Genomic DNA, 18,428 nt, shown 5'->3' with positions numbered 1-18,428 from the left:
GCTTAGGGACAATCAGTGGGGGTGAGGGGGGGTCCCATACCATTGAGATCAATCGGGGCTGGAGGGAGGCCAACGATCAGGGCGGGCTGAGGGGATGGTCTGCCAGGGGGTCTGCCTCCCGGGGGATCTGCCTCCAGTGGGGGACGGTGTTCTGCCGGGGTGGGGGAGATAGTCACTGCTGGGGGGGGGCCTGGAGATCAGGGTGCTCTGGGATGGGAGGGGGGGTGGGGATCGGGGCTGTCCCGTAAATGCCCATGGAGGCTGTGATCGGGCCATGGAGGGGTGCTGGAGAGGCAGGACTGCAGGGGTCCCGAGCTGGCTAGCAAAGTGCAGGTGGACAGTTCGGGGGCACTGCATATGCGCTGAGGCCTGGGACTGTCAGGCTCAGTGTGAATTGGCCCCACCCCCCAAGCTTTTAATGATATTCACGATTGTGACCTCTATACTGCACAGAGTGTGAGAGATTCTTGTGTGAAGTTGCACTGAAAAAACAATAGTGACTTAGAAATCATAGAAATCATAGAAACCCTACAGTGCAGAAGGAGGCCATTCGGCCCATTGAGTCTGCACCGACCACAATCCCACCCAGGCCCTACCCCCACATATTTTACCCGCTAATCCCTCTAACCTACACATCCCAGGACTCTAAGGGGCAATTTTTTAACCTGGCCAATCAACTTAACCCGCACATCTTTGGACTGTGGGAGGAAACCGGAGCACCCGGAGGAAACCCACGCAGACACGAGGAGAATGTGCAAACTCCACACAGACAGTGACCCGAGCCGGGAATCGAACCCGGGACCCTGGAGCTGTGAAGCAGCAGTGCTAACCACTGTGCTACCGTGCCGCCCTTACACAATTTTTCCCACAAATTCAGCACTTAGAACTTTTTTGGGATAATCGTCCCCTATATCTCTGCAGTTTAGAAGAATGAGATGCGATTCCATTGAAACATAGAAGATTCTGAAGGATCTTGATAGGGTAGACACTGAGGTTATTTCCCTTGTCTGGAGAATCTAGAACACAGCACAATCTGAGGATAAGGTGCCAATAATTTGGGACTGAGATGAAACATTTCTTCTCTCAAAGAGTTGTGAATCTTTGAAATTTTCTATCCCAGAGAGTTGTGAATGTTTCACCATTCAGCATATTTGAGGTTGAGATGCATTTTCCTCTTGCATGGAATCAAAGGATATAAGATGAGAAAGTGGAGGTATGGCCAATGGTCAGATATGATCTTGTTTAATAGCAGAGTAGCCTTGTGGGACCATATGGTTCATTCCTGTTCCTATTTCTCATTTTTTATTTAAATACTTTGATCAATTCACCTTATAATCATCCAACCTCAAGGCACGCAACCAAGTTTATGCAAACTTTCTTCATAATTTAACCATTTAAGCCCTGGAACAATTTTGGCAAATTCACACTGTGCTCCTTGTAAGGCTAATGTATCCTTTCTGCATTTTGGTGCCCAAAACCCATTGCAGTGCTCCAGATGGGCTCCGAACAAGGCTGTGTATAACTGAAGCATAACATCCTTTATTTTTAATTTCCAACCCTTTGAGATAAAGGCCAACATTCCATTTTCTTTTTTGATTACTTTGGTATATATATATATATATATATACTAGTTTTTAGTGATTTCACACAAATCCTTTTGCTTTTCCTCAGTTCTTGGGGTGGAATTTTCCACTCCGGAGAATAAAAGCGGTTGTTGGTGGGAAAGGCGGCGCAGAACCCACTGGCTATCGCAGTGGGCTTTGATGTCAAATTGTCCACTTTTCAGCTCACTATATATGCATGAACATGAAGCACATCATATCTTGTGGCAGGGTGGCTAGGATTCTTCTGCCCTGCCATAATCTCATTGACTCAAAGGTCTGGCATCGTACTTAAACTGCATCCACATGCACATCACTCTTTCAGGCCCAGGACTGGTCTTGGCGAGCAATAGAATGCCCAAGAACAAAGAACTGGCTGCTCTGAAGCTCAGTGACAATGAACTGGGGGCCCATCTCAATGCAATGGAGGAAAGGTGGAACATATTTTTTCCTGTTATGGGAGCCAGAGTTCCACTACTTTCAAAACACTGGCTTGAGAGCAGGTCACCACAGCAGTCAGTGTCATTGCTCCTCAGAAAAAAGCCCCGATCCAGTGTGGGAAGAGGCTGAGTGATCTCATTGTTCTGCCAGGGTAAGTGCATCTTCTCCGCACTTTGAACTCACACTCCAACAAACCCATCAGCCAATTGCTGGGCTCCAGTTTGCAGAGACCTTGCACACTATCATCACAAGAGACTTCACCAGTGTCTCACACACACTGTAAGGATTGAGGACACACACACATCATGTTCTCAGTCCTTACACATCACTCAGCGTCCACAATAGGCAAGCATTTTTATCTTCAGATTGGCATTCGTCCTTCTCACAGGCTATTCATATCTCTTAATGCAAGAAAAGATCAACCACAACAACAGAGGGAGATCCCAGACCAGAGGTGGGATGCCTGAGCTTTGGCCATCCACAAGAAATGAAGAGCGGGCAGCAGAGCTGGCCGATGAGGTCTGGGCTTGTGCATGTGTGATTGGCATCTCCCAAGCCAGTGAAGACCCATTAACAGCTCATTGGACATCTACCGAAACTATGAATGCTGTATAATGTTGGTGACTATGCACCCAATCACTAACTATCTCTTCTCTCTTTAACAGGCTCCAGCAGGAAAAGAAGAGGACTACTGGTACCAAGCCTATTGGCCTCAGCCCTCACACTAAGGTCAATTTACGTTTCAGCATGCTATTGATGTTTGGTGGTTCGAATGATGGCAAGCAATATCTTCATGAGTGCTGGTTCATCGGTCAAGTGCAGCTGTCTCCAATTGTGTGCTACTGTGACTGCCAGACAGTGGAAATTGTATCACAAAGTGTGATGCAATCAGTTTGAGTGATGTGATTGTGTGTGCAAGCTGTGAGATGTAGGTGTGAAGCTTGCATCAGTATTCAATGTGTGTGGTAGGTAAGGTTCCTGACCACGATTGTTAGTAGGTGAGTAATGGTGGTGCATTGAGTAGTGTGTGAGGCTAGTGGTGAAATTGGTGGAATATGGTAGTTGAAGATGAATTCTCTGACCTTGACCACTTAAATGAGGTCATTGAACTTTGTGGCAATCCATACAAGTCCTTGGAACTTGATTCCTGGCATTGACTGCCACGGGTATTTAGCACCACTGCCCTCTGAGCAATTGTCTGGATGAGCGATTGTCCAGATGAACTTCCATGAATACAACACTTCTCCTTTTCATGCCTTCCACAAAGAACAAGCTGTCTCCTGTCTTGTATCATTATTCAGTCTTTTCCCACATCAGAAGAGATTCTATACAGACTTCCACCACAGTGCACCTCCTATTTAAGAGGTGCAGGCCAGCTTTAGATCAAAAGATCAGGAGAAATAGGAGCAAGAGGAGGTTATGTAGCTCATCAAGCCTGTCCTGCCATTCAGTAAGATTATAGTTATGATTTGATTGTGACCTTAGCTCCAGTTTCCTACTGACCACTCAGAACCTTTGCTTCTTTATAGATCAAAAATCTGTCTGACCCTTGAATATATTCAATGACCCAGTTGCCTCTGCTCTCTGGACAAGGGAATTCCAAAGATTAACGGCTCTGAGAGGAAAACAAATGCTCCTCATCTTTGACTTAAATGGGAGACCCCTAACTTTTAAACTAGTTCCCTAGTTCCAGATTCCCTCACAAAGGGAAGCATCCTCTTAGCATCCACCCTGTCAAACCGTGTCAGAGGCTGGGATTTTCACTGGTGGGCACTGTCACCGGTGACCAGGAAAATTTGGAGAGTTGCGTGTTCTCCAAATTTTTCTGTCCAGCCTGTGATGATAGTTGCTGGTGTTGGGGCCAGCAAATGCTGCTCAGTATCTTATATGTTTCAATAAGATCACCTCTCATTCTTCTAAACACCAATGAGTATCAGGCCCAACTTTGGAGAGCAGGCCCCAACCTAAAGAACAGAAATGTCCCAAAACCAGGGAGCGGGATAGAAAGAAGTTCCAAGAAGACATCCTACTCAAAGGAACAGGAATCTGGAATACAAGTCCTGTTCAGTGAAATTAAGAGTGAGGAGAAGAGGAAGACTCCAAAAGATGAAGCAGACAAAAAGCGAAATTGGCTTTCGAAAAGCCAGAGGTCCATAGTTACCGAAGTTTGGCGACTCTTTACGATGGACTTGTGAAGCAGTGATATTCTGTTGGCATGGCTGGGTATCTTAGAGACGGCACGGAAGGTGAACTTTGAATGCATGTGGTGATCCAGGGAAGAGGAACACTGGAATGAGAGGTGACACTCTGGAGGTGGATCCTTGGTGAAGAGAGAAAGCAATGTTTGGGAGAAGACACCAATATGTGTTCCTTGAGAGGAACAAGGACAGAATTGACTCAGTGTGACAAGCATCTGAAAGGAGTTTATGAGAGATCCATCTACTTTGGGTGGCACCTGCCATTTGGTTTCAGTGTGCTGTGTCTGACCACAGTTCACCTTTGGTTTACATGGACTGTGTACTTACTGTGAACATTAGAGTATGAGATAGATTTTGTAACTTGTATTATCCTTATGAATCTGTGTAAGGTATAGTGGAGTGAAAGAGTAAATAGTTCATTTTTTGTTTAATAAATGTTTTATTCTTTTGTTAAAAGTTAATCATGACTCATGACTGTTCACAAGCCACTTTACGTCTTTCTAAACAAAAAGTAAAAGTTAGTATCTATCTTGCTGGGTTCAACCCTAAGATTTTACTTGTCCAGTAGCAATAACAGCTGGGATTGTAACACTAGCCTTTACTGCTTAAAGCCAGCCAACTGGTACCCCTTAAAGGCAAGAAGTATTTTGGCTGGAACGATGCTGAAACTAATTGCAAATGTGAATTTGAGTTGGGAAAGACATGAGCATGGCAAGATATGGTGGAAACTGGACTCCCAAATGTTAATGTTGAATTTGTTTTGCAATAGAATGCATGTTCTGAGTTTAGTAATTCAGCACAGCTGTCCCCAATTGGGGAAGGATTAGGGAATCATTATGAAAGTATTATAGTTCACGCTGGGTGTCTGGCAGGAACCGGGAGAGCCTGTCGCTTGGCTGTCTTGGAAATAAATCTGTTTTAGGGTACTGGCTAGGTTCAAACTCATTCTCCATTTTTATATCCTAAGAAAATTAAATTTGAAAGAATCATAAGGGCAATGGGAAAACATGATAGAGAAAAAAACATTTAAAGAAAGGTTGGGGCTGTGTTAGGAGTGGCCGTATGAGATCTACTGAAGAGAATGTTCTGTGCTGCAACAGAACTGTGAAGAATTGAAGTGAACAGCCTCCAGCCATGCCAGAGAAGTGTCTGGTTGTTCCAGAAAGCAAGGTTTTGATTTAAAGTCTTGAATTTCCATAGCAGAGTGGGAAAGAGAGAGAAAAGCTCTGTGAAATATCTCCTATAGCAACACTGGGTTGTGTCTTCTGGTAATATCACTGGAACTTTTCATAGTTTAGATATCTATAAGTACTGTTGCCTAAAGGGATGTTTATTTGTGAGACTACCGAAGTAAAATCTTTGGGGAAAATGCTCTGCAAGAGTAATTCTAACTGTAAATGTGTGTTTCTTGTGCGTTTGTTTTATTTTCTTTTGTTACTAAATGCTTTGATTAATAATCTCTCAATTGTGACTGGCATTTGTGGCTCCTTACTTCAGAACACATATTTCCTCATGGCAAAATACAAATAGAAAACAGTTGTGACCGCTTGTCAAGTTTCTCTTTTATGGGATTTGGCTTGAATGGAAAACTACCACCTGCAGGATCGTAAAACAAGCCTAATATAAGCTGCATTTTGGTTTATTCCAGGCTGTGCTGCTGTAAAAAAAATATCTCAAGCATTGGCTACTACTGCCAATTTGATTTTTCCAGTTTATATGGAGGTTAAAATTACCCATGATTTTTAGTATTGCAAGTACCCAATATATCATCTTGTATATTTGTCCTTCATTGGTCACTTTGAGGGGGTCTGTAGACCACTCCCATTAGTGATGTCTTTCCAATATCATTACCCATCTCTACCCAAACCAGTTCTACATCCTGATGTCCTGAACCAAGCTCATCTGTAGCTATTGCACCAGTGCCATCCATGGTTGACAGTGCTAACCCTCCACCTTTACCTAAAGAACAAAGAACAGCACAGCACAGGAAACAGGCCCTTCGGCTCTCCAAGCCTGTGCCGCTCCTTGGTCCAACTAGACCAATCGTTTGTATCCCTCCATTCCCAGGCTGCTCATGTGACTATCCAGGTAAGTCTTAAATGATGTCAGTGTGTCTGCCTCCACCACCCTACTTGGCAGCGCATTCCAGGCTCCCACCACCCTCTGTGTAAAAAACATCCCTCTAATATCTGAGTTATACTTCGCCCCTCTCACCTTGAGCCCGTGATCCCTCGTGATCGTCACTTCTGATCTGGGAAAAAGCTTCCCACCGTTCACCCTATCTATCCCCTTCATAATCTTGTACACCTCTATTAGATCTCCCCTCATTCTCCGTCTTTCCAGGGAGAACAAGCCCAGTTTACCCAATCTCTCCTCATAGCTAAGACCCTCCATACCAGGCAACATCCTGGTAAACCTTCTCTGCACTCTCTCTAACGCCTCCACGTCCTTCTGGTAGTGCGGCGACCAGAACTGGACGCAGTACTCCAAATGTGGCCTAACCAGCGTTCTATACAGCTGCATCATCAGACTCCAGCTTTTATACTCTATACCCCATCCTATAAAGGCAAGCATACCATATGCCTTCTTCACCACCTTCTCCACCTGTGCTGCCACCTTCAAGGATTTGTGGACTTGCACACCTAGGTCCCTCTGTGTTTCTATAGTCTTGATGGCTCTGCCATTTATTGTATAACTCCTCCCTACATTATTTCTTCCAAAATGCATCACTTCGCATTTATTTATTTACCTAGCATCCTATTCTTTTTGAATGTGTATACCCCTCAGTATTCAGGACCCAATCCTTGTCATCCTGCAGCTACTTTCCGGTAATGGTTATCAGATCATATTTACTTCAATGGGCACTATCAATTCATTTACTTTATTATTTTTATCACATTCCTGTGGCAAATAAGTCTCATAAATTTCAATGACTGTATTTATAATGGGCATTGCCTTTTAAATTTTCACTGATTTTGCAAGCTAGCCACTGGATTTGTCAAAGTTCTTTTGGAAGATAATTTTCATCGATTTTAAAAAAAAACAACAACTTAAATTATAAATGTTTAAAATGTGTATAACAGAAATTTTATTTAGCATTGTTAGAGCAAATGTCTTCATGATTATTGTGGATTGTACAAAATGACACTAAAATGTTTTGTCTTACAACTGTAATGTTGTGACAGAGAAAGCACTGGTTTGGGGAAGATGGAAATATGATTGCATTGCCAGACCCAATTAAGTTATCCTGGAAGTGTAGAGTACCATCACCAGATAATATCGTGGAGGATCCTAAGCCAGGTTTAGAGACTGTATACAGAAAGGTATGTGACCATTTCCTTCTTTAGTGCTGCTGATGTAATTTTACAGTCTGTAAAACAAATAAATAATACTTTGAAAGTTAATTTTAAAATGAGTACTTGAAAACCCTTTAAACTGTGTCATTTGAAAGTACTTTTGGATTTTGAAGAAGTGTCAGATAAAATGAACATTTAACAGTATTTTTAAAAAAATATGTTTATTGTATATTTAAGAAATACATTTCTGGAGCTAGCATGGAGGTATACATCCACATACTTTCGATGGAGGTATTATACATGCAAGTGTACATTCACATGTATCTTCTGAAGCCGCTGTATGAGTAAAGATAGGTTCACATATATATTTTGAGATTATTATTTATTCAGTCACATACATGGGAAGAGACATTCCTTATGGTGCTTGTAGGGCACACTTATCATAAGACGTAGAAGCAGAAGTAGACCATTCAACCTATTGAGTCTGCTCTGTCATTTAATGAGATTGTGACTGATCTGATACAATAATTCTCAACTCCACTTTCCCGCCTTATCCCCATAATCCTTGATTACAAATTAAAAATCTATTTATTTTAGCCTTGAACTTCCTTAATGACCCAAGTTCTACTGCACTCTGCGTTAAAGAATTCTACTGTCTGAGAGATGAAATTCCTCTGAATGGACTTCTTCTTAAATGGGTAACTCCTTAGTCTAAGGTTATGTCCTCATCACTATTGCTGTGGTGATAATGTGATCATCACAGCAGGCTGCCTGCAATGGAATCACTGCCAGTTACGTGCTGGGGCAACTTGTTTACTGCTGGGTTTTAGTAGCTCATTAGGTTGGGTTGATGCAGGGGTTTCCTGCAGGCTTATGGCATTTTGCTTTGGGTTGGTGCGCCTCATAAAACAGATAAACTAGAAGGAGGAGAAGGCCATTCCGCCCTCCAAGCCTGTTCTGCCATTCATTTTGATCATGGCTGATCATCAAGTTCAATATCCTGATTTCCTCCCATATCTCTTGATCCCTTTAGCCTGTAGAGCTATAGCTAATCTCTTCTTGAAATCAGACAACGTTTTGGCCTCAACTACACCCTGTGGTAGTGAATTCCACGCATTCACCACTCTCTGGGTGAAGAAATTTCTCCTCACCTCAGTTCTAAAAGGTTTATCCCTTATCCTCAAAATATGACCCCTAGTTCTGGATCCCCCCCACCACTGGGAACATTCTTTCTGAATCCACCTTGTCTAACCCTGTTAGAATTTTATAGGTTTCTATGAGATCCCCTCTCACTCTTCTAAACTCTAGTGAATATAATCCTAACCGACTTAATCTCTCCTCATATGACAGACCTGTCATCTCAGGAATCAGCCTGGTAAACCTTCTCTATACTCCTTCTATAGCAAGGACATCCTTCCTCAGATAAGGACACCAAAACTGTAAACGATACTCTAGATGTGGCCTCATCAACACCCTTTACAATTGCAGCAAAACATCCCTATTCCTTTACTCAAATCCTTTCACTATGAAGGCCAACATACCATTTGTCGTCTTTACTGCCTGTTGTACCTGTGCACTTACTTTCAGCGGCTGATGCACAAGGACTCCAAGGTCTCGCTGAGTATTCACCTCTCTCAATTTACACCCATTCAAGTAATAATCTGTCTTCCTATTATTGCTACCAATGTGGCTAACCTCACGTTTATCCATATTATACTGCATCTGCCATGTATATGCCCACACATTCAGCCTGTCCAAATCACACTGAAGCATCTCTGCATCCTCCTCACAGCTCACCCCCCCATCCAACTTTGTATCATCTGCAAATTTGGAGATAATACATTCAGTTCCCTCTTCCAAATCACTAATATATGATGTGAACAGTTGGGGTCCTAGCACAGATCCCTACAGAACCCCACGAGTCATTGACTGCCAATCAGAAAAAGATCCATTTATGCAAACTCTTTGCTTCCTATTTGCAAACCAGCTTCCTATCCATTCCAAGACATTACCTGCAATCCCATGTGCTTTAACTTTACATAGTAGTTTATTATGTGTTCATGAATGTGTTGTGCTGAGTAACTAGTTGTGTTTAGTTGGAAATGTGGAATGTTTCAGGAAGGAGTTTATGCAGGTGTATGCCTCATAGATTCTATGGAGTATAGGTAGTACCAAAATTCAGCAGACCTAAACCATTACAGTGCTCTTGAATTGCTCTGTATCCTTGTCATGCTGAGAGTTTGTCCCATTGAGGAGAGAAAGGCATGATTTATGTCTCTAAATGGTTACATTGTCCCTTGTAGGCATGTTAATGTTGGAAATCCAGATTAGTCCCCATTCAAGAGTTATGTATCAAGCATAGTCATGGTGTTTCTTGCCATTTGGCCATAGAGTAGCCATCTTTTTTGGAGATGGCTGTCTGCAGAGTAAAGGAAAAGGAACTTTACTCCTTAGCATGCGGTCTGACTGGCTGGCTGTAGATATACAAATTCTGGTTTATTGGACCATATGTAGGACTAAGCAATTCCTTTTTAGCTGTGCGGCCATGCAGCTGTCCAGAACTTACTGCACAGCAAACAAACTGGCTATGCACAAGAAGACATATGCATGTCTGACCAAGAATCAGAGAGTGGTTGGGGTGTGGAATGGACTGCCTGCTGTGATAGTGGAGTCGGACACTTTAGGAACTTTCAAGCGGTTATTGGATAGGCACATGGAGCACACTAGAATGATAGGGAGTGGGATAGCTTGATCTTGGTTTTGGACAAAGCTCGGCACAACATCGAGGGCCGAAGGGCCTGTACTGTGCTGTACTGTTCTATGTTCTATGAACCAAGCATTGCAGCAAAAGGGCCACATAGAGTGAAGGGAAACTAGAGGAAGTGTTGATTGTAGAGTGGAAGATCTTGATGGTTCTTCTCTGTAATACAGGGGATGCTGTGACAGCATCCTGTACTCCAGTTGACTGAGCAAACGATGGCTACCATTAGAGATTCCAATCTCTCCTTAGTCTTCTATGCGCTAAAGCCTGGAGTTGGTTTCTTGTGGGAATTAAATGTTTATGTATTCTGACTTTAAGTAAGTCAGAATTTTTATTCCTCTTGCTGTAGTGGTTCGCACAGAGTAAGAGGGTGTAGGATCTTTCATCTGACTCATGGTTATTGGGTATGGTTTGCTCATTCCTCTAAAGGACCTAACCGTGTCTGACGCATCAAAGATGGAATGCCTTCTGCTAGAATTTTCAAGTCTGGCATAGTAGCATTCTGTACACAGTAAAAATGATAATTGTTGCTTGAGCAGAATGCTCCATCTGAGATTTATATGTTGGAGAAAGTCACACACACAAAGAGACACAGCATCATTAACACCCTGTGTCGGGATAGGATTTTTGAGTTGGTAATCAAAATGACCACTTTGGCTAAGTGCCCACACCAGCCCCCTACCCACTTCACTTAGGGATCCTCCAGCACCAAAGGCCTAAGTCTATCCCCTGAATGGAGTGGGGTTTGAACTCTCAAATGTCTAATTCTGACAACAGGACTACCAACTAAGCCAAGCTAATATTTTACAGATCTCAGGGAACTTCTGACTACTTAGGCTATTGACATTTTAGTAACTTTATGCCCTATAGAACAATATGTTAATAAAATAACTGATTACTTTTATGTTTAGTATTCTTGAATCTTCAGGTTATTGTTTTGTGTTCTCATGTTTTTATAGGCAATAGTGAGTGAAGCAGCAAAAGCTGTTGACGGTTATTTTGGGGAGCTTTCTGAAATCTACCAACTGGATATAAATATTGCAAATTTGCATTTTCTTCACCATCCTTTATTTAGTAGAGAACATGTTATGGCAGCAAAACTTATGCAGCTTTATGACAATTATCAAGCGAGGCAAAAGAAAAATGTCAGTCAACTCCTGATAGATAAAGTAAGTGATCATATGGTGCATTTAATTAAAAACTATTTAATATTTCTTGGTTCATAACATTGAAAATACTCTGGGAAGGACCGGATGTTAATACATTTTATAATTATTGAAGTAACTTTGGGAAAAGTCGCAAAATTCTGGTTGTAGCTTTCATTGTATTTAGAGCTTTGTAATTCTAAAAGGCTTAATTTGTTATAAACAAATTGTGTATTATGTGAAAGCTACATTTTTCTTCCATTATTAGGACTATCATAGCAACTCTCGTTAATTCAACAGAATTCTGAGAAGTTGCATATTTTCCAATATAAGCACAAATACACCTCCAATTGGGATACAGCTGCTGCAAATTACTCTGATAGGCCTATAAAGATTATAAAGAACAAAATACTAATTCACATATGATGTGCACTGATTGTAGCATTAATTGAAGGATCAAGGCATAAAGGTTCACTCAATGAGGTAGTCTTTTGATGGTAGATAGCGTAAGTGAAATTACTTGTATAGTTCTGAAAAGCAACCAATGTATAAACAACGGGGTCAATATTAACAGAGAGGTGATACTTGTGTGAGGGTAAATGATAGTGGGAATGAAACAGAAAAGATGATGGGGCATATGGGAATGTAAGATTTTAACAAAAAGTCTCATCATTTTAGTTACAGGCTTCCTGTCTCCATTATACAAGAGTGGTCATAATATACTCCTGTATGACATGATGGCCGGCACGGTGGCACAGTGGTTAGTACTGCTGCCTCACAGCTCCAGGGACCCGAGTTCAATTCCAGCTTTGGGTGACTGTCTGTGTAGAGTTTGCATATTCTCCTCGTGTCTACGTGGGTTTCCTCTGGGTGCTCCAGTTCCCTCACACAGTCCAAAGATGTGCAGGTTAGGTGAATTGGCCATGCTAAATTGTACCTCAGTGTCAGGGTGATTAACAGGGTAACTATGTGAGGTCAAGGTGATAGGACCTAGGTGGGATTGTTGTCAGTGCATGCACGATGGGCCGAATGGTCTCCTTCTGCACTTTAGGGTTCTATGATTACATGATTTAGCCTAGACTGCTTAATGGGGCAATGCACAAATGGAATTAATTTTTTTGATTTATTATTGTCACATGTATTAGTATACAGTGAAAAGTATTGTTTCGTGCGCACTAAACAGATAAAGCATACCGTACCATATGTAGAGAAGGAAAGGAGAGAGTGCATAAATATAGTGTTACAGTCATAGCTAGGATGTAGAGAAAGATCAGCTTAATACAAGATAGGTCCATTCAAAAGTCTGACTTCAGGGGAGAAACTGTTTGTGAGTTAGTTGGTATGTGTCCTCAGACTTTTTCCCGATGGAAGATGGTGGAAGAGAATACGTCCGGTGTGCATGGTGTCCTTGATTATGCTGGCTGCTTTTCTGAGGCAGCGGGAAGTTTAGACAGAGTCAGTGGATGGGAGGTTTGCATGATGGACTGGGCTTCGTTCATGACCCTTTGTAGTTCATTGCGGTCTTGGGCAGAGCAGGAGCCGTACCAAGCTGTGATACATCCAAAAAGAATGCTTTCTATGGTGCACCTGTAAATGTTGTTGAGAGTCGTAGCGGACATGCCAAATTTCCTTAGCCTCCTAAGAAAGTAGAGGCGTTGGTGGGCTTTCTTAACCATAGCATCGGCACGGAGGATCCAGAACAGGTTGCTGGTGATCTGGACACCTAAAAACCTGAAGCTCTCAACCATTTCCATTTCGTCTCTGTTGATGTAGACAGGGGCATGTCCTCCACTACACTTCCAGAAATCGATGACTATTTCCTTCGTTTTGTTGACATTGAGGGCAAGTTATTGTCTTGGTATCAATTCACCAGATTCTCTATCTCTTTCCTGTACCCCGCCTCATCGTTGTTTGATGGTGGTGTCATCAGCAAACTTGAAAATCGAGTTGGAGGGGAATTTGGCCACACAGTCTTAAGTGTATAAGGAGTATAGTTAGGGGCTGAGGACACAGCCTTGTGGGGCATCGGTGTTGAGGGTGATTGTGGAGGAGATGTTGTTGTCTATCTTTACTGATTGCAGTCTGTGGGTTAGGAAGTCAAGGATCCAGTCGCATAAGGAGGAGCCGAGCCCAGGCCATGAAGTTTGGAGATGCGTTTTGTAGGAATAAGGGTGTTGAAGGCTGAGCTATAGTCAATAAATTTTATGTACACTACCCCCAAGTCCTTTTGTGTTGCAGCTTTCTGTAGTTTTTCTCAATTTAAGTAATATTCTGTTCTTTTGTTCTCCCTTCCAAAATGACGAACTTCACATTTTCCCACATTATACTTCACTTGCTAACTTTTTGCCCATGTACTTAACCTGTCAATATCTCTTTGTAAACTGTTTGTATCCCTCTCGCAACTTGCCTTTCTACCTATTTTTGTGTCATCTGCAAATTTAGCAATAGTACATTTGCTTCCTTCCTCCATATGATTAATATGTATTGTAAGCAGTTGTGATCTCAGCACTGACCCCTTGGAACTCTACTGATTACAAATCGCAAACATGAAAAGGAACCCCTTCTCCCCACTCACTGCTTCCTCCCATTAATCAATGATTTTTAATCCCATCATTCCCCGCTTTTCGCCCTTGACTTTACCCAAACGGGCCAAATTAGCAGTTGACAGTTCCTTTCCCCTTCAAAATGTGAAGTTGGTCATTTTGGAAGGGAGAACAAAAGAACAGAGTATTATTTGAATTGAGAAAAACTACAGAAACTGCAACACAAAGGGACTTGGGGGTAGTGTGCAAGAAACACAGAAAGCTAGCACACATGTACAGCAGATAATCAGGAAGGCTAACAGAATATTGACCCTTATTTCAATGGGGTTGGAGTATAAGAGTAGGGAAGTCATGGTGTAACTGTACAAGGTACTGGTGAGGCCACATTTAGAATACTATGAGCAGTTTTGGTCCCCTTATCTAATGAAAGATATTATTCAGTTGGAGGCAGTTCAGAGAAGGTTCACTCGAATAATCCCCGGTATAGAGGGATTGTGAACAGCAGGCACTACAAACAGACTTTGGAATCCCACTGGTTACAGGTTGCCAACCTGAAAAAGAACCCCTATCCCCACTCATTGTTTCCTGCCCATTAGCCAATTATTTTTAACCTCTTCAGTTTACCCCTTTGGCCCTTGACTTTACGTAAACGGGCCAAATTAGCAATTGACAGTTCTTCACCCCTAACCTCTTTCTTCTGGAGAGCAGGCACTACAAATAGACTTCAATTCCATACCAAATTCTTTGAAAGATTCAAATTGGATCACTGCCAAACTGCAGGTGTTATCTTTCTGTTTGTGAGGACATTCAAACGGAAACTTACAGCAGTTTGATTGAAATGAATTCTACAAATTTTAATTAACTCAAAAATATGCATTTGTTACATTTTTAACTTTAACTGTCTCAGCAAACACAGCTATTTCCTATTTACCTCACATATTTAACTGTTGCTAGATCAGCTGCGGCAGCTAGGGGAGCAACTGCCTCTATATATTTCTAAATGAGCTTGTTTGCTGTAAATGCAAGCTCAAGAGCTTTTATTACTTGTTTGGGCCTTCCATCACTTTTTTACTGTGCAGTGAGGTGTCTGTTAGAAACCACCCCTGTTTTTGCACTTTTCCAATTGGTTTATGAGGTTTCTGGGCGAGGTGAAGGTACATAATTCTTTCTCCTCCACATTCAGTAATGAACTCAATTTCTGCCTTCTCGGCTTTTTCCTTCTCAACTTTTGACATGTCTTATTTGTTTGCAGTTTGTGCCCCGGTTTCTGGACTGCCTGTGCAAATCCATGCACAATTTGTTTTGCAGTTTCTAGACCGCCAGTGCGAATCGCACACTAGGAGCGTCCCCCTCACCACTAAGTACTTTGCTTCCCTTACACACTCTCGAGAGAGGTTTTACAGCTATCCAGTTATCAATGTCCTACACTTCCTTTGTCTGGTCTACTCTGAGTCTGGGTCTGCTCATTAAGCAGCTGCACTAGACGCCAGCACCCAGTCATGAGTATAATCAAAGATAATACTCACCAAACAGTGGTTCCGTTATTGCATCCGGCCTGAATGGATCCCATCCTTGTCGCTAATCTGTAGGGGATGAAAAACAGTTATCCAGCTGTTGTCTGCCTTCACCCCCACTGAGTGACCAGACAGAGATTTTTGGAGTTATAAAATGGCTTTTATTCAATCTATAACAAAGAAACCAGCTTTCTGTCATGTGGTCACAAAGAAATACAATGTCAATTATACCTTGGGTTTACTTACAAATGATTTACATACACCAGTCGAAATTGTACACTCATTCGAAGGTAACCAATATCCAATTACTGCTCGCAGTTCTGATTATGTTCTTTGTTTCTGACAGTAATGTTTAACCAATTACAGCAACTCTATACTTGCCTAATTACAATGTCCACTTACTAACACGACATGTACACATAGTTACGCTTTCAATAAACATACATCTGTGGCCCTCTAATACCTGGAAAGCAGTGATTTATGGATACATAGCCCCCTTGTGGTATCAAGGACCTTCCTTCTCCAACGTTTTTGCAGTTGTAACTTGTAGTCCTAACAGCTTCCCAAGAACTTCATGGTATTCAATGATTTTTAACCCCTTCACCAGAAACTGAGCAGAGATGATTTGATTTATTATTGTCACATGTATTGGAATACAGTGAAAAGTATTGTTTCTTGCATGCTACACAGATAAAACATACCATTCATAGAGTACATAGGGAAGAAGGAAAGGATAGGGCACAGGATATAATGTTGCAATTACAGGTAAGGTAAAGGGAAAGATCAGCTTAATATATGATAGGACTATTAGAAAGTCTGATGGCAGCAGGGAAGAAGCTGTTCTTGAGTCTGTTGGTATGTGTTTTCAGACTCTTGTATCTTTTTCCTAACAGAAGAAGGCGGAAGAGATTATGTCTGGGGTGCGTAGGGTCCTTGATTATGTTGGCTGGTTTCCCAAGGCAGCGGGAGGATGGTTTGCATGATGGACTGGGCTGCATTCACAATCCTTTGTAGTTAGTTTCTTGCAGTCTTGGTCAGAGCAGAATCCATATCAAGCTGTGATACATCCGGAGAGGATGCTTTCTAAGATGTATCGATAAAAATTGGTAAGAGTGAAAGTGGACATGCCGAATTTCCTTAGTCTTCTGAGAAAGTAGAGGCATTGGTGGGCTTCCTTAACTATGGTGTTGGTGCGGAGGGGCAAGGACAGATTGTTGGTGACCATCTCCACTTCATCACCGTTGATGTAGACAGAGGCATGTCCTCCACTACGTTGCCTGAAGTTGATGGCTAGCTCCTTTGTTTCACTGACATTGAGGGGGAGATTATTGTCATCGCACCATTTCACCAGATTTTCTATCTCTTTCCTGTACTTCGTCTTGTCATTGTTTGAGATCTGAGCCACTGCAGTGGTGTCATCAGCAAATTTGAAAATGGAATTGGAGCAGAATTTGGCCACACAGCCATAAGTGTATAAGGCGTATAGTAAGGTGCTGAGGACACAGCCTTGCAGGGCACCAATGTTGAGGATAATTGTGGAGGAGGTGTTGTTACCTATCTTTACTGATTGCAGTCTATAGGTTAGGAAGTCAAGGATCCAGTCGCAGAGGGATAAGCAGAATCCTAGGGCATCGAGTTTGGAGATGTAATCAATGGGTATGCTGGGGACAGCTCGCAAGAAGTCGCCTCACTCTGGCGCCATCTTTTGTGTGCTATGTTGGATTGGGCAGATAAGTAGCAATCATATATACAGATCACAACCCCTTGAAAATTGGAGAAATTTCAACACCAGGTTATTCCAATGGAGTTTGCTATTGCAACCATTTACTTAAAATCATTTATGTGGCTAGGAGAGAAAATGTAATTGTGGACGCTTTATCCCAAGTATAAAAGAGACATTTTGGAACAGTGGGCGGAAATTATTTGGGGTATCTTCTATGTTAATGCGTACTCTTGAACTTTTGTAATGTTTAATAAGATAGAACTGATCAAAAAATGGTTGAGAAATGAAATGTGTTTCAAATGAAGACATTTCATTTTTAAAAAGAGGGGACATGTCAAGGGTCTGCCTAGCAGCAACAGTAACAATTTAAAAGGCCAAAAGTTGAAATCTGCCTGGCAACAGTAACAGCCAGCAAATCCAAGGGTGGCAAACCTCTAAATTTGATCAGGGCATTCCAGAGACATGAGAGCTTCTAAAGTTGATCAGGTATGAATTGCTGTAGGTATAGAGTATAAAAGCTGGAATCTGATGATGCAGCTGTATAGAACGCTGGTTCTATAATGTAGGGAGGAGTTATACAATAAATGGCAGAGTCATCAGGAGTATAGAAACACAGAGGGACCTAGGTGTGCAAGTCCACAAATCCTTGAAGGTGGCAACACAGGTGGAGAAGGTGGTGAAGAAGGCATATGGTATGCTTGCCTTTATAGGATGGGGTATAGAGTATAAAAGCTGGAGTCTGATGATGCAGCTGTATAGAACGCTGGTTAGGCCACATTTGGAGTACTGCGTCCAGTTCTGGTCGCCGCACTACCAGAAGGACGTGGAGGCATTGGAGAGAGTGCAGAGAAGGTTTACCAGGATGTTGCCTGGTATGGAGGGTCTTCGCTATGAGGAGAGATTGGGTAGACTGGGGTTGTTCTCCTTGGAAAGACGGAGAATGAGGGGAGATCTAATAGAGGTATACAAGATTATGAAGGGTATAGATAGGGTGAACAGTGGGAAGCTTTTTCCCAGGTCGGAGGTGACGATCACGAGGGGTCACGGGCTCAAGGTGAGAGGGGCGAAGTATAACTCAGACATCAGAGGGACGTTTTTTACACAGAGGGTGGTGGGGGCCTGGAATGCGCTGCCAAGTAGGGTGGTGGAGGCAGGCACGCTGACATCGTTTAAGACTTACCTGGATAGTCACATGAGCAGCCTGGG

General features: G+C 42.3%; 1 protein-coding gene across 1 annotated transcript in view; it reads left to right on the top strand.

Annotated features, from left to right (window-relative positions):
- The window catches only part of LOC144500237 (protein CC2D2B-like), a 190,400-nt gene that overhangs the window by 26,650 nt on the left and 145,322 nt on the right, over nt 1-18,428 (top strand). The window contains exons 8-9 of the mRNA XM_078222914.1: nt 7,426-7,563; nt 11,257-11,466. Coding sequence (XP_078079040.1) covers nt 7,426-7,563; nt 11,257-11,466 — 348 coding nt within the window. The remainder of the gene's footprint in view (nt 1-7,425; nt 7,564-11,256; nt 11,467-18,428) is intronic.

This window comes from Mustelus asterias, chromosome 11 (assembly GCF_964213995.1).
Source record: "Mustelus asterias chromosome 11, sMusAst1.hap1.1, whole genome shotgun sequence".
Taxonomy (NCBI): Eukaryota; Metazoa; Chordata; class Chondrichthyes; order Carcharhiniformes; family Triakidae; genus Mustelus; species Mustelus asterias.
The sequence above is the reverse complement of the archived record's forward strand: the minus strand, read 5'-3'. Positions and strand labels throughout refer to the sequence as shown.